We start from the raw sequence: 17,545 nt of genomic DNA, 5'->3' as shown, positions 1-17,545 counted from the left end.
CCGAAATCGCAACTTAAATGTGGCCGTGATTCCTTGAAAAAAAAAAAAAAAAGAAAAAAAAAAAGCGGAGTAGGCGAGTTTTACCACTTCTGGCAAAGTGTCACGGTTTTAAAAGCGTGATGTTTCTTTTTCTTTCTCGCTTTTTTTCTTCTATTCGTTGCATTTAATTCTAAGGTCCTAAACCGAGGGTGAAAATGAAAAGAGACCTAGTGGGCCTTCTTTATTTTGTGTAGTTCACCTGCCAGGGAATGCTTAATGTCGCTGTTCGTGTCAACGGGGACCACACAGCGTGCGCCGCAATGTGTATGTATGTATACAGGAGAAATGCCACGTTTCGGGGTTATTTTTTGCTGCATGCGCGGCGACGCTTTGCGTGCGGTGGGGGAGGGGGGTTGAAGCCGGTGCGGCATGCGCTCTCGTTTCTGACGCTCCGGAGCGGCCCATTTGCGCCCGCCCATGGTGGGCTGCCAGTTTTACCCAGAATGCTCCGCGCGCGGTAGTCCCCCACCCATCCTCCGCTAGCCACTTCCTCGGTGGATAACACCCATGCCTGTTTCGGAAGATGGACAGCAGGTTTTTCGGTGGTGACTAAACGGACCCGGCCCAATGGATAGTTTCTCAGAGATGTACCTGGAATAACTATACTGCAGTGGTTTGCTTCCTCTTGTGCGGTAATCTTTGGAACCAACGGCGGAGTGCAAGACGTTGTTAGGCCTAATGTCATGGGCTGTTTTGGAGGCTCGAGCTCAAAAAGCGACGCCGAAGAGGATAAACGCCGGAAGGAAGCCAATAAGAAAATCGAGAAACAGATTCAAAAGGACAAACAGATTTATAGAGCAACACACCGGCTGTTATTACTAGGTTGGTATGCTCTCTTGAACCGTTACGTTAGTGAAAATCGTTTGATGGTTGTAGGGAAAAAAAAAAAAAAAACCTTTTCGGGTATCACCGCCGGCACGGGTGCTCTCCGGCAACTGCCTTAACCGGGTTTTCAAATGTTGAGAAGCACACTTCGAGCTCGAGAAACTTCACTGTAGTGGCGCTACACTGCTGCGTTTCTGTGTACAGCGTCTGATGGCTTCGTTCCATATTTTTGCTCATGCGAGGGAAATTGGACGGGCTACCTGTACCTTGTAGAGGCGAATGTGATATCGGACTCGAAGTTCTCTGATTTGGCTAGGCCTAACCTAAAGTGTTGATGTCTTTGTGCGCACGCATTGTTTAATTTCTTTTTCATTACAAAAACTTGCTACATAATCGGCCGAACCTTGCTACCCTATTCTCACAACTCTTGTGTGTGTACCAGCCATACGGGTCAAGATATCCGTGTGAGGTATTCCCCTCTTGAGACGGCCGACTTGTTTTGCGATTTATTACATAGAAAAAAAATCGCTCTTGGTTGATTGTATGTTCGTGATGCGATGTAGCTAGCGTTGATCCGAAACTAAGTGCGAGACTAAAAACAAATCACCAGATGGAAGCGTTACGGAGTGATCATAGCCGATCATAGCACTCGCCGATATTGCAATTGGGTTGCATGTCCGAGTGCTGCAACTTCTGCTGTACCGTTTTTGAAGTGATATGCACAACTAATATACCTGTATAGCTGATTGCTTTGGGCTTGATGTTTGCCTGGATGTCTTGCTAATGCAATGAGCTCGATCTAAAACCGTATCCACAATTTTCTAGCCTAAATGCTGGTAACTGTTACATATATTTGAAGCTTTCGGTTTCTCTTGCGCCTATTGCGTTTGTCTGGGTCTTGCAAACAAGTTTTTACTTTTTAAGTATCTGTGCAATAAAATGCTACTTCAGTTGCCTTGTGGCATTTGATATTACCATCACTCTGAGTATTTCTTTTAACCATTATTTGGAACTCAAATGTGGAGTGTTTAGCTTTAATTTTGACATAGTCATTAAAATTAAAACAAAACATTAACATGTTATTGTACTTTTTCTTTTTTATACAACTTTCTTCAATTGTGCAGTCAAGGCATTTGTATTCCTGTTGGAAGGTAGCTGAAAAGTATGTCAAATAATATTTAGGTTCATGCTAACCTACCCCTCCAAATACAGTTTGGGCCGTATCACGTGGCTCTCTATAGTGTGTGTGTGTGTGTGTGTGTGTGTGTGTGTGTGTGTGTGTGTGTGTGTATATATATATATATATATATATATATATATATATATATATATATATATATATATATATATATATATATTTGAACACGGTATGTTTCAATAAATGTCAGAAGCGATCCCGTTTATTTGTGTGCCTTACTCTGTCCTTGTCTTAGAAGCGCCACCCAGTTACAGTATGAAATTCCAACTCACCCAAGCAGCATCACTAATTTCTTGCAACAGTTTCTCTGGCTTTTAAAATTATCCTTGAGACCGAGGTGCTTTTAAACTTGACAAGTGTTGGTGTTGGTGGCAGCAAGCCAGGTTTAATTTTATTGTGCATATGTACTTAAAGCATTCATTGCAATTCTTATGCTCATTAATTGAAAGCAACCTTGTGAATGCTTCCACCAGGCAATTGAGTGTAAGAAAAGCTTTGTGTGAATCTTGTAGGTGGCTGGTTTGATGGTACCCTTGACAGATGGCATTGCAACAATTCTCTTGTGTTCTCTACCATGCGTGTCTAAGCAAACGGGAGACTCCCTTTGTGAGCTTTATGTTGCCTCCTTCCATGTACGGGAGGACCGTGTCAGGTGAAGTGGTAGTGGCTGCTGGAAGGAAGGACCCATTGTGCTACTATTCTTGAGTTCATGTGCAATGTTGCGTTCTTTATAAACTGATGTACTTCAAGTGGTGTGATTTCTCAGAAAAATGCAGTATATTTTGCTTGGGTCATTTTAATGTTTATTAAACAGCTGCTTGTTGTGATTGCGAGTCTATACCCGGGCGTCAACTGTGTCGTTAAGGTTAGCATTAAAATTGTGTCCTCTTCTGAGCTTTGTTTTGTAATTACGAAGTGCTGTTGTCTGTCAACTGACAGGTGTACTTCGATTCCTTCTTTGCAGGTGCCGGTGAATCTGGAAAGAGTACAATAGTGAAACAGATGAGAATACTCCATGTGAATGGTTTTAGTGAGGAGTGAGCTCCGTTTTCTTTATATCTGTCATTTTTGGTTGTGTGCGCGAATCTATTGTGCTTTGATGTGTGGGCCGTTTAAAAACTACACAAATTGCATGGTACTGCTCGTTGAATGCCGCAGATATAATGATTATGCCACATGTTCCTAGGGACATTAATTCAATATACATGGCAAAGTGCTAAGGTGCTTTGGTGTACTGCTAGTTAGAACTCTGATTCCTTATTTTAATGCTCACGGAACATATATTCAATTGTGATGGGAAAGTTACAACACGTTACGCTTTGACCTCCATTAAGGAAAAGTAGTGTATAGAAATAGAAATGTTTTGTCCTCATTCAAAAAGATGGGTTTATTATTGTAAATTCTTTCAGCTGCTTTGTATTCATGATTACTGACTAGTCATACTATCATGAAAAATTTTACTGCTTTTGTGCCATGGAAAGTTCACCTTTGGAAACAGGAGGGTACTTGCGTTTTTCAAGGTAACTTGTATTTTGAGAGAAAATCTTGGTTTTTTGCATTGTGGATTTTTCTATTGTGGAGGGTATCATGAGTGCACAATGCAGCATTAGCATTTCCTTTATACTGTAGCTTTCAAGCATAATTTCATCTGCTGAGTTTAATGGTGCCTAAAATTGAAATGATGGCTCTCACCAATATTTCATTGTTCAGAGTTTGTTTAAAGGAATTCATTCCATGAGAGAGTTCTGGTCTCTTGAGCTGGAATGACTTCCTTTGTTAGCATTTTTTTGAAAACTCAGTTCATTAATATCACCAAGAATTCTTGCCTTTGTGTGCAGGGTGCAAATTGCTTTGGCTTTTCAGCATTATTTGGGAAATTGGGTTTCATAATTAATTGGTTTCAAACCTCTTTTCCCTTGATGCTGTGTTTTCAGGTTCAGGGATTTGCATTGTTATTAGTTTATTTTACTGTGAACAGCAGTTTTTAGCTTTGAAATGGATGGTAGAGCTTGTTCTTCTGTCACATTTTGTTTCAGGGATGATACAATGTAGTGTAAAAAAAAGATATCGAGGCAGGTATACCTGGGATTGAATGAACCATTATGAGATTTCATGAAGTGCATTCTAACCATTGTGCCACAGCCACTTTCTGCAAGTGAACATTGCATGGGGTGCTGACAAATACCAACGGTTTTCTGTTGAATTCAGTGTAGGTAGCACATGAAAAGTGGACAAAGGAAAGACAGGAAGATGCATAGCACTGTGTCTGACATTCTCTCCTTTGTCCTCGTTTTTCATACATTTATTCGTGCATTACCAGCTTGCCCAAACTGCTACACTTGCAATTTTCTTTCGAGCTCATCACGTGCACAGTACCACAGTGGTTTTTTGAGACATGATGCCTGCGCTGCTGTGAGGTTCATGAGTTTGTGAAATACAGTAATTTTCCTATAAGCACTGGGAGCTTGTGTGAAGCTCTACTGGGAGGACAGTGTTGGTCCTGTATAGAAAACAAATCTGGCAAAAGGGCGTGCACATGCTCGGACTGGTGGAAAGTAAAAATGCATGACTGAGTTGGCATGGTATACTATCCCCTTAATTTCTGGCGTTTTATTTCGCCACTCGTTACTACTTCATCTGGCAAAAATGATTGCGCCTCACTGGACACTGTAAATGCAAAAATAAGTGTTTGTGTGCTGTACCGTTCTGATGGGAATTCAATTGAAATTGTTTTCTCTCACATTGGTAGGGATGCAAGCTCTCGTGAAAAATGCTGAATGCAAGTAAAGGAGAGAGAGAAAAAAAAAATGGGGGGGGGGGCTGCGTAACTTGTCAAAGGCCAATGAGGGTACTGATGTGGGCTTGATGGTTCATCTTGTCAAATGCGAGGTATAGCATTAAAATGGCGCAAGTACACAAGAAGGCACATAAACCATGCATAATGCCACATTCAGTGACAGTCCAGTTCGAGTTATTGAATGTAGGATTGTGGGTGTGTTAGATGCGTCTTCTCATGTCCTTGTTGTTTTAAGGCTGTATCTCACTTATATAAAAAGCCACCGTCAGATCGCCTGCTAATTGAGCGTTGTGCCTGTCAATTAACGGTGCATTGGGCAACACACTTCTGCTGCTTACAAGCTGCATCTTTTTTCAAATTGTAGGGGAGCCTTGGCGCATTGTCGAGGTGTCCCCCAGGGGAATGGGGGGGGGGAATGCTATCTCAAGGCCCACTGGGAGTCTGTAAACAAATTACTCTGGGCCTCGTAACTGCCATTCAGTGTAATTAATTTAAGGTAATCCAGACATCCTGGGTTTTTATATTTTATGAAATACATTTAATGCAGTGTTATCATAAGAAGCCAACATACACTGACACCAAGGACAACATAGGAGAAATTACTTATGCGTGTCTGAATCGTTTACTTTTCTTTGTATAACTGCATGGATCCATAACTAGCCTATGGCTAAGGATCCAGACGTGGTCGCATACCAGTTTTGGTTATTTGAATAAGGTTACTGTTGAATTGAAATTGAAATGAAATAAACGATAAATTAATGGAAATGAAAGTGGATGAAAAAACAGCTTGCCGCAAGTAGGGAACGATCCCACAACCGCATGCGAAGCATGTGGGATCGTTCCCCATTTGCGGCAAAGTGTTTTTTCATCATGCGAAGGTTGTGGGTTTGTTCCCCACCTGCGGCAAGTTGTTTTTTCATCCACTTTCATTTCCATTAATTTATTGTTTCTTTATTTCATTTAAGCACAAGTAATTTCCCCTATGTTGTCCTTGGTGTCAGTGTTTGTTGGCTTCTTATATGACTAATAAAATCGGGCCCTTCAGTTAACCTCCTTTCGTCTCGTTTATTTAATGCAGTGTGTGACTCTCTCTCAAATAAATTGAGAAATTGCTTTGAAGCTAATGGGACTCCTGCTATTTGAAATGCATTGTATTATGAAACTTGTTCATGAAAGTTTGAGCCAAAAGGAAAATAACTCATTTATGTGCTTGCACCAACATGCCGATTATTGAAATAGGTTTAGAGCACTCTTCAGTTGTGGTTTTCTGGTTAGTGCTGTAAAATTTGGGTTACACAAACATGTTCAAATGCATCCAGGAATGTTTGGAGGGGTGACAATTATTAAATTGATGTAATACGATATGTTTGATGCCAATGATGTTGGTTAAGGTACAACCTGAGGTGTGCTGCGTTTTCAATTAAATTTTTCTCCTTATCCCAGGTATACCTTATCAAAAGTTGGGGTGCTTTCTTCTACTAATGAAATAAGATTCATATATACAACTATGACTGCTTGGGTAGTTCACTCAATTTAGCCCCTCATTTTTCTTGATTATCTTGAGGTTTATAAACGTTCATGCTGCTGCATCAGCTTGATGATCTTGTGTACTTTTGTGCTATAACTTATTGCCACACTCATCTGAAATAACGGGGTCTGCATTTCAGAGAGAAGAAACAAAAAATAGAAGATATAAAAAAGAACATACGAGATGCAATCCTGGTATGGCTTTACTTTCCCCTCCTTTTAGCAGCGTAACAATCATTCTATAACATTTGTACAATGCACTCACAGGGTTTTTCCCTTTCTAACTAGACTATCACAGGTGCCATGAGCACGCTGGTGCCACCGGTACAGCTGGAGAAATCTGAAAATCAATGGCGGGTGGACTACATTCAGGATGTTGCCAGCTCCCCAGACTTCGACTACCCTGCGGTAAGTGGGGACAGGGCTGCTGCTGTTTATTGCTTGTATAGATAGTGTTGACATTGCTCATTTGCAAATAACTAGGAGAAAGCATGTGTGGGTGTACACATACATATGCACACAAAATGTGCTGTTGGACTTAGCTCACTCATACACTTTGTACCATTATTTCATCAAAAACAAGCTGACCTGCTGATATTGTCCACCTGGGTTCATGTGCCAATGCACTTCTGAAAAATACTGTGTTCGTGATTCCAGTGTATCTTCCATTATGTATACACAGTGCCTGTCATATTTGAAATAGTTTGAAAAGAGGATAATTGCCTTAAAGGGACACTAAAGGCAAATGTTAAGTCAATGTGGACTGTTAAAATACCATGCCAGAAACCTTGCAGCACTTGTTTTCTGCCAAGAAAACGCTGTTTAGATAATTGCCTCTGTAGAGTCCACTGTACTTTTAGCGCACTTCAAATTGGCTGCCCCCAAGTGGGAAGTGGTGACGTTGCGTATGCCATCACTGCCCTTCACTGCCATTGATTAGTTAAATGGCCCCCGACGGATGGTGCTATGTTTCTTTGCACAAAACGTAAACATGCGATCATGGAGAAACCGAGCCAAGACAGATTGGCTTGGATTCGCCAGGTGGCATCAATCGTATGGGCATCTCATGACATCATATGGACGTGGCATTCTTTGCTAATTACAGTTTGTGAGTTTCACAGTACGCGATAACTAAACTACTGAAACGCGAAAGGGCAGGTGGCGCAAAGTCGAGTGAACACTGAACGTTTCGATCGCTTGCGTCGTCGTAGTCGAACTGGACAAGTAGAATTTTCTTCTGTTTTATAATGCAATGCAATGATCTTTTTATTACGAATGGTAGAGTACTAGCGAAAGAATTGTAAGGAGTGCCTACGTCATTGGGCTAGTAGCTGAATGTTGCGCGGAGGAGTCCTAAACTCTGTCCTGTAATTACCTCAATTTTTCGATTGCTAAAGCTCTCTTCACAATAATATTGACGCCTTAGATGTTCTTGAATTAATCCATCACTTTAGCTTGACTTAATATTTGCGTTTAGTGTCCTTTAACAAACTTTGCAGCAATGCCAACTTTTGTTTTTGTTAAAATAAATGTTTGACATTGTTTTGAATCCAACATCAGACATTTTTGCATATTATTCAAGCATGTGTGTATGCGCATGCACGCACACACACACACGCACGTGCGCAAGCAAACACGCACGCACACACACACACACACACACACACACACACAGAGAGAGAGAGAGAGAGAGAGAGAGAGAGAGAGAGAGAGAGAGAATAATGGGATCTGAGGGGCAAGAAATTTTATCTTCTACATATACATAGATACCCAAGAAAGTGGATGGGAGGACCACAGCCGCAGTAGCTTAGCACTGCACATGTAATGTGATAGATCTTGGTTTTAAATCCCACCTGAGGGGTGGCAAGTTATCTTTTTGTGCACTTCTATTTCCCTTTGCATTGAAGTTAAGGACCGTGCAAGGATCAATGGAATGAAGATTGCTAGGCATAACATTAGGAGGCAGAAAGAGCAGTTTGGATCAGAGAACAAACGGGTATAGCCGATATTATAGTTGTCATTAAGAGAAAAAAAATGGAGCTGGGCAGGTCATGTAATGCGCCGGTTAGATAACCGTTGCACCATTGGAGTTGCAGGATGGGTACCAAGAGAAGGGAAATGCAGTCGAGGATGGCAGAAGACAAGGTGGAGCGATGAAATTAAGAAATTCATGGGCGCTAGTTGGAATCAGTTGGCGCAGGACAGGGGTACTTGGAGATCACAGGGAGAGGCCTTCGTCCTGCAGTGGACATAAAATGGGCTGATGATGATGATGTTATTTTTACATTTCAGTTCATTTTCCCTATACTTTCTCTGGCTTCATTGTCTGTTTCTTTGTATGGTTGTGACTATATATATAGGATATATATAGTTGTACCATAGTTATAATTGAAAAGGAAGGTCTACAATGAGTGCATTTTACCTGTGCTGACATATGGGGCAGAGACTTGGATACTGACAAAGAAGCTTGAGAACAGGTTAAGGACCGTGTGAAGAGCGATGGAACGAAGAATGCTAGGCTAACTTTAAGAGGCAGAAAGAGAGCGGTTTGGATCAGAGAGCAAACGGGTATGGACGATATTCTAATTGACATTAAGAGAAAGAAATGGTGCTAGGCAGGTCACGTAATGCGCAGGTTAGATAACCATTGGACCATTAGGGTGACAGAATGGGCACCAAGAGAAGGGAAGCGTAGTAGAGGACGGCAGAAGACTAGGTGGTGCGACGAAATTAGGAAATTTGCAGGTGCTAGTTGGAATCGGTTGGCACAGAACGGGGGTAATTGGAGATTGCAGGGAAAGGCCTTCGTCCTGCAGTGGACATAAAATAGGCTGGTGATGATGATGATAGTTATACCAGCACGTTCTGTTTTTTGTCCCTTTCAGTTAATTTTTAAACGATCACCTCATACAGCACTGTTCTGTCTTGGTGTACTTATGGAAGAGGTGGACATCACTTGAACAACAAATTGCAGTGACCAAATAACTAATTAAATATATTACTATATTCAGTACTTAATCATACACTTTAGGGTGCATGTTCCAATTTTTACAAATGAAGCCGAGCAGTAGTGAAGTCATGTTTGCCTATCAAATACTAAAATGATCGTCACTTTCGAGATGTCCTGCCTTGAAATCATGGTATGAAATACATGGGCGTTTCAGCTCTCAGGTTCCCGAAAGGGTGTGTCAAACAGTTTGGGATTGTCTTAACTGTAACACCAAGGCATTTTATAGTATATTTTGATGGCAGAATTTAAAAAAATGGTGCAGATCTTGTTTCTGCTAAGGAGACATGACACAATAGTCACGGCACCCATTCAAGTTTTCACGGCACCCATTCTGCAACTCCAATAGACGTCTGGTTATCTGCCCAACGCATTGCCTGGCTTGCCCAACTTCATTTCTTCCTCTTAAGCTTAATTAGAATACTGACCTTTGTTCACTTTAAAATCCATGCCGCTGTCTTCCTCTCTCTTAACGTTATGCCTATAATGTTTCATTCAGTCGCTCATTGTGTGGTTATTAACTTGTTCTCAAGTTTCCTTGTTAACCTCTAAGTGTATGCCCCATATATTAGTGCGGTATAATGTAATGATTGTATGCAATTTTTTTTCTTCAAGGGTAGCGGTAAGCTGTTGGTTATCACTTGGTGATGCATGCCACATGCCCTCCATCCCATTTTTATTCTTCTGTAGATTTCCTTCTTGTGATCTGTTTGCCCTGTGATTAATTGGCCTAGATGAACATACTCTTCCACAGATTCTAGAGGCTGACTGGCAATTATGTATATTGTTGGTTTTTGGGTAGAGCTAGACTATTGAACATTACGTTAATCTTCATACCTACTCTCACACTTTTACGACTAATGTCCTCAGTCATTTGCGGCAAGTCATTTCCAGCATTGCTGAACAGGACGTCATCTGCTATCATAGGTTGCTGTGTTTTCCATTGATTGCCACACCTGATCTTCCCAGTCTAACAGCTTGAATACTTCTAAGCACGCAGTAAATAGAATTGCAGAAACGGTCTCCTTGCTTGACCTCCTTTTTAATCAGAATTTTTCGCTTTTCCTGTGGTGAATTAGGGTAGTTCTGCTAAGACGATGAGGAAAATGAGCACAAGGTGAAAGCACGAGCCAACGTTTCGACAAGTGGACTTGTCTTCTTCAAGGCGACATACTCAAGAAGACAAGGCCACATTCACGAAGACAAGTCCACTTGTCGAAACGTTGGCTCCTGCTTTCACCTTGTTCTCGTTTTGCTCATCGTCTTGAATTTCCGTCTCCCGCCTTTCCCGTGTTGTCCCCAGTATTTCTGCTAAGATATTCACCTATGCTTCCTGTACTCTTTGACTACTTAATGCATCCATGACTGCTGGTGTGTCTACTGAATTGAACGCCTTTTTCCAGTCTAATGAAAGCCATTAAGAAGGTTGTCTTGCTTACCCAATTGATGACATCGATGCAATTCATAGTTGAATATTCCTTTCTAAAGCCAACCTGTTTTTTTATTGATTGAAATCAAGCGTTGCTCTGATTCTATTGCAAATTACCTTGGTGAATATTCATGTCAATATGAAAAGCAAGCTAAGGGGCCTATTGTAATTGTCTAACATCTCCCTTTTTATGGATTAATATGATATTGGCATTCTTCCAACTCTCTGGTAGACTTCAATTTGGCATTGCAAAATAAAAAATGAATTCTCAAGCTTTTCGAGAATGATATCCTGCCCATGCTTTATGAAATCGACTGTTATTCCATCTTCTTCTGCTGCTCTTCTTGTGGATATATCTTGCAAAGCTTCTCTAACCTCATCGCTAGCTACATGTGAACTTCTACACCCTTTTCGGCACTATGTTCAATCGCAGTCGCATGGCTTCCCTGGTACTGTTCTTGTTCTTTCCTATACCAAGTTTTCTTCTTACTGGTTTCATGCTGCCCCCATTCTTTACTGATTCTGTAAACTTGCTGGTAGATTTCAAATGTCACTTATTTTCTTCTTGTTTATCTTCTTTGTTAATACAGCCAATTTTATGTGATCTTTGGAGCACACCAACTGTTTTTTTTTTCCTTTCTGTTCAGTTTCTGGAGCTGATTTCTTTGTTACCGTTTAGCATATTTTGACTCCTTTTTTTTGTCATGTTCCTTGGGGCACAGCGCAGGTCGTGATATTCTCGCTTTCTTGACTCTTGTTAGGTTTACGATATGGCTATTCGTCTACACTGAAAGTGTGCTTGATGCGAAAGTAACAAAAAATGTCACTCCAAAAAATGTGTTTCGAAAAAAAAAAAAAAAGCAAGAATGTCACGACCTTCAGCATGCATTTAGCTCTGCAGTCAATACTTAACAACCCTTCTATCACGTTTTTTAAGTCCTCCAGAAAGTTCGAGGGAGAAAAATTCTGCTCAATAAAATTCAATAATATGTTCTCAAGATATCGCTCTGACACTTTCATGGAAGCATCAGGGAGACATTCTAAACATTTGTGCCAATTTTCATGAAAATCCACGAAGAAATAGGGAAGTTGATTTTCAAAGCCACGTCCCCCACTTAAGTGGTTTGTGTCTAATAGCAGCATAAATTGTCAATATTGTGAAGCCTGAAATCTCGCCGTTCAGCAAAAAACTGGCTTTCGGAATTTCCATGACAAGGTGGGTTCGTCATAGGCCAAAAAGGGACAATCGTTCATGATGAGCTGAAGTTGTGAAAAGGTCCCTCACGAGGTTTTGCCATTTTAAACCGACAAGCAACAGCGTATACAATGTGCGCTGATGATTATGTCTGCAAAGTACAGTCTACGCTTGTTACAATGGACCTGCATTCAACAGACTTCCATATATAACGGACCATATTTCAACCTTAGTTTGGTCTGCCTATTTTAGTAACGTAACGAAGTTCACTTTTAACGGACTGCGCTACAACAAACTAGCTGCTACAATGGACGAAATTAGCAATAATTTTTTTAAAAATGAGGTGTATAAAATGGATTTTTGCTGTGTCAACACGGGCTGGCAAATCACTTGCGAGGGTCAGCCGATGATCGTGGCGCAGTATCCTGCGCGCGCGCGCGAGAGGGAGGGAGGGAGGGAGGGAGGGAGGGAGGAAGCGGGGCAGAAGTGCGCTGTCTTTCGCGTGCGAGGCATGGGGGGAGGGGGGGGGGGGAGGGAAAGAGGGGGTATACTCCGGTGGCTGCTGTTAACGGCGCGGCCGCTGCATCTTGAAAGCGATCTGCAATGTGGACAAAGCGTGCCCAGTGGCGATAGCTTCTTATGCGCCGTGCTTTCGACATTCAGTTTGCGTTGAACTGAGAGACAGCACGCAAGTCAATTTGCTTGCTGCTGCTGCTGCACTTTTACCTTGCTTTAGTGCTATCTCAATCGATGCTTTGCCTTTTGGGCGAAACTGTGACTTATTTCTTTGTTTTTTACTTTGGACGTTCGTCACTCACTCTTTGTGCAATAAAGTTGCTAGACATCGCGACGAAAGTTTCGAAAGTGAGGCGTCTTGGATATTACGGAGTTCGGATAAAACGGACATTTTTTATTGGATTATCAGGGTCCATTGTAACGAGAGTCGACTGTATTACACTGCCACGCACCGCGTGGCAGTGTAATACAGCCACCTGTATACAGCCACCAAAAACCAACTGAAATTTCCAACCAAATGCCATGCGCCTTTCTTCTTAAGAGCAGCGCTACAAGCTGGAGAGTCTAGGTCAGATGCATTAGTGTGCCTATCTAATTCGCATTGCTGAAACGTCAACCGCAACATGTGACTTCGAGAATTATTCAAAGCTACAGCAGTTATTTGTTTGATCTGTTGCTTCACTAGATTATATAAAATTTAGAGAAATAATAAAACCTACCACCTTAATGCCTGTGAGTCTGTTTTACTCCGTGCAGCAGTAAGGACTTACTTCCGTTTTGTCTGATTGTTCCCACGTTGTGCTGTCATGCGCACAAAAAACGAAACTATCTGCCATTTTCTACTCGGTTGTAGCACGCGATCGTGCAGTGGCATAGCCAGAAATGTCAATCGGGGGGGCTCACTTTGCAGGTCGGCTTCCTCCTTTAGAATTTGTCGAGGAATCAAATACATGATTAATAACTGCATTGCCATTGTCAGAGATGCTGCAAACGAATTCTTGAACGCTACACACGGTCAAGACGAATAAAATATTTATTTTTCATTAAAAAAAATACTCCTATGTCCCAAAAATTGTTCCCGAAATAACTGACATCAACGCTTCCTTGTTTTTAGTCTAGTTAATAAGTAAAGAAAGTATCACACCAACTTAAGAACTGTATCAGTTTGAAACCAGCAAAGCAGTGCATGCCGCTTTATATAAAAAATGTTAAGGCCATGAAATGAACAAGTTGAGGACAAATATTTTTATGAAACTTTGTCATTCAAGAACTTCGTTTACATTTTTGTATATATGCAAAGGCCAAGGAAAAATCTCGATGACACTGTCTTTTGTTCCGATGTATTGCACAAGAGCAGCTGTCACCGGTTGTGTATTGTAATTGCATCGAAATTATAGTTGCAACAGAGAGCACATATAAAAGGCAAGAGTTCTGCAAAATATAAAAGTACATTAGCAATGCGAAGATAGAGCTTGACAAAGAGCAAAAAATTGTCACTGGAAACAAAGTTCACTGCATGTGTTCACAAAACCTCGCAACATGATATTTAAATATACGCATAAATATCCAACGAATCTACTTATGCAAGAAAAACTCACTGTATATAATGCATTGTACAATGCAAACAAACAAGTTGCGCAATCACAGATTCACAGAATCCTAAGCCCCCCCTTCCACTACACTTTCACTCACACATACAGCATGTGGCACGCGGTCACAATGTTATCGCCTTTCGACTTCATACAGAACATGACGGAGATTGCAGGAATGCGCCTGGAGTGTCCATATAATTGCTATAGCAATAATATAATATGAGTATCCGGCAACTGAAGTGTCCCGTGGCCCATTACTTTCCGCAGACAAAGTAACAAAATGGAACTTTCACCATGCGACAATTCGCCGCACCGCAACAAAATCATATGCATGTTGTTAAAACAGTTGTTAAGGATTTTATCCATTTTAGAAATTGGTCACATAGCAGAGGCGCTAGGCACAGACCAATACAGATGCCCTTCTTTTGCAAGTATAGTTGGTTGTCAAAAAGAATAAAAGTACTTTTGAGATAGCCTTCCAGAAAGGCCAGAAAATTGTCAGAGTTAAGACCAATTGCATTTTGAAGTACCGTTTCACCACGTGCGTCGATGCGTGCTTTGATGGCAACAAACAATTCGCGATGTGGAATAGAGTAAAATAATTCTTCTATAGCCACAGAAAAGCCAAAACCAATGTTATGGTTGACACGAAAAAAACTTATACTGTCGGAGTCACATAACAAAGAAAGCAGAAGAATATGGAGATCAACTGAGCAGTCAGAACTGGCATAAGCTGTGCGACCAACTTCAAGGCACACTCAGCATGAGGAAGACGTGGCATATACTGTGAGCACTTCTAGCTACCACCAAAAACAAGACCCAGCAAAGACATGACCTCAAGAAAATCAATAATTCCCATCCAGGAACTGAGAAACAAATTCTGGAAGAAATCAAGCGTAAGCTTGTCGGAGACAATGCCCCCAAGGTTACCGATCCCCGACCGTACAAAGGTGAACCAAATCTCACCCTCGACAGCCCTTTCACGCTTCCTGAACTCCATGCCGCCCTTGCCAAATTGACCCGTAACACATCGCCAGGAAATGACAAGGTGACCAATAAGATCCTACGAAACCTTCCAGACAAGGCCCTAAATGGACTTCTCGACTACATGAATAACTGCTGGGAAAAAGGTAAGCTCCCGGCAGAATGGAAGCACACAGAAGTCATTATGATCCCAAAACACAACAAGCCACTACAAATCAGCAACCTACGGCCCACATCCCTTACTTCCTGCGCTGGAAAGCTTCTCGAACACATGGTTCACGATCGCCTCACCACATACCTCGAAGACTCAGGACTCATGCCTGACACAATGTTTGGCTTCCGACAGCACCTCTCAGCACAAGATATACTACTACAGCTCAAGGAAGACCTCTTGGACTACCTAGAACGCCACAAGTTCTCTATTTTAACAATAGATGTTAAAGGAGCCTTCGATAATGTGAAGCATGAAGCAATCCTTCAAAATCTCCAAGACACAAACTGCGGAATCCGGACCTACCAATACGTACACGACTTTCTCAAAGATCGCACGGCTACGGTGGGTATCGGCAACATCCGAAGCGACAAGTTCGAAATGCCCAACAAAGGAACTCCACAAGGGTCAGTCATTTCACCTTTGCTGTTCAATCTCGCCATGATTAAGCTCCCACAACAACTCGAAGGAATCTAAGATTTAAGCCATGCAATATACGCCGACGATATCACGTTATGGACAAAAGCGTCCACAACCGGCCAACAGCAAACTACCCTCCAAGAGGCAATCGATCAGATAGAACAGTACCTCTCAAGATGTGGGCTCCAGTGCGCCCCCGAAAAATCAGAGCTACTTATACTCAAGGCAAGGACCCGGGGAAGGCCACCAGCCTACGTCGCTCCAGATCCCAACGTCAGACTCAATGGAATCGATATCCCTCAAGCTGGCTCACTCCGCGTCCTTGGCCTCACGATACATAAAGACGGTTCTGGCGCAGCTACACTTCCGAAGCTTCAGAGGACCCTAACACAAGTAACCCATCTCATTCGGCTTATAACCACCCAAAGAAGAGGACTTAGAGCAAGAAACCGTCCAATTAATCCAAGCACTTCTTATAAGCCGGATCACATATGGCACGCCGTATCTACTCCTCAAGAAAGCTGAAATTGAAAAACTCAACATCATCATCAGAAAAGCAATCAAGAGCGCACTAGGACTACCCAGTACGACCTCTACCACGACACTCCTAAAACTTGGCCTTCATAATATCTGGGAAGAAATGAATGAAGCGCACAGAGCCAGCCAGCTGGAAAGCCTTAAGCTGACTCAAACAGGCAGAGCAGTACTTCGCAAACTCGCATACAGCGAAAACTTCATAGCAGACTCAGACGCGAAAGCCCGATTGCCGCCACTTCTTCGTGACTCTATTTCAGTCGCTCCAATACCTCGCAACATGCATGCAACATACCACAGACAGAAGACAAGCAAGAGTCAGCGCTGAGCAAGAAATACTCAAAGGACCCCAACACGAGATATACAGATGCGGCAAAATACCCAGGTAGACGAGCTTACGCAATTACCGTGACCAACAACGAAGGGAAGGAGCTAATCGCTGCCACCATACTGGCCAGGAATCCAGAAACGGTGGAGGAAGTGGCCATCGTCCTCGGCATCGCCACATGCAAAGACACAGCAGTCATCTTGAGTGACTCGCAAACGGCATGTAGAAACCTACGAAAAGGCCGAATTTCTGCCGCAGCAGTGAAGATTCTGAAAGAAATAACAAGACGCCAAGAACTACCCGAAACCTATGTCGCATGGACCCCAGGCCACGAACACCTGGCAGGAAACGAAGCAGCACATGCTATCGCCCGAGAGCATACCAGCCGGGATTTCCTGCCACATGGTCACCGGAAAGTGACGAGGGTGGAGGACATTCCCATCAATTACGCCGTAATATTGCAACATTACCGACTGGAAAGAAGACAATATCCTCTACCACATCCAAAATTAAGCAAGGGAGAAGCCACCGTCCTCCGCAGACTACAAGTGAATACTTATGTCCATGGAATTATCATGCACTGAATGCACCCCACCGAATTCTCATACCTATGCCGATATTGTGAGGTACCAGACACCCTACAACAAATGGTGCTGGTGTGCCCACACCGCGAGAACAACAGTCAAAATGATGCCCCAGAATTGCTACAAGGGATCAAAGAAGCGTGGGAGGCAATGTTAAAGGCACAGAGCCTGGAAGATCAGCGAAGTCTGGTGGACTGGGCCCGGGCTGCGGCATTAGCCAACGGCTTTCTGGACTTAGAGAGCCGCCCACCTAGGGCGAAGAAAGAACACTTTCTTGCTGTTTCACACAATTCCTCCTGTCGGAGTTAGTAACTAGAAAAGGATCATCGACTTTTAAGTTTCTTGAGACAACTCAGCAA

General features: G+C 42.3%; 1 protein-coding gene across 6 annotated transcripts in view; it reads left to right on the top strand.

Moving 5' to 3' along the window:
* The first annotated feature begins 402 nt into the window (after positions 1-402).
* The window catches only part of Galphas (G protein alpha s subunit), a 218,032-nt gene continuing 200,889 nt past the window's right edge, over positions 403-17,545 (top strand). Inside the window, exons 1-4 of one of the 6 annotated variants that reach the window (XM_055061898.2) lie at positions 403-861; positions 3,027-3,099; positions 6,527-6,581; positions 6,675-6,794. In XM_055061898.2, coding sequence (XP_054917873.1) covers positions 723-861; positions 3,027-3,099; positions 6,527-6,581; positions 6,675-6,794 — 387 coding nt within the window. In that variant the 5' untranslated portion in view covers positions 403-722. The remainder of the gene's footprint in view (positions 862-3,026; positions 3,100-6,526; positions 6,582-6,674; positions 6,795-17,545) is intronic. The other 5 variants (XM_055061899.2, XM_050193609.3, XM_055061900.2 and 2 more) reach the window with 5 other exon arrangements.

The sequence above is a fragment of the Dermacentor andersoni genome, chromosome 1 (assembly GCF_023375885.2).
Source record: "Dermacentor andersoni chromosome 1, qqDerAnde1_hic_scaffold, whole genome shotgun sequence".
In the NCBI taxonomy this organism is placed as follows: domain Eukaryota; kingdom Metazoa; phylum Arthropoda; class Arachnida; order Ixodida; family Ixodidae; genus Dermacentor; species Dermacentor andersoni.
This window is presented reverse-complemented; position numbering and strand designations above follow the sequence as displayed.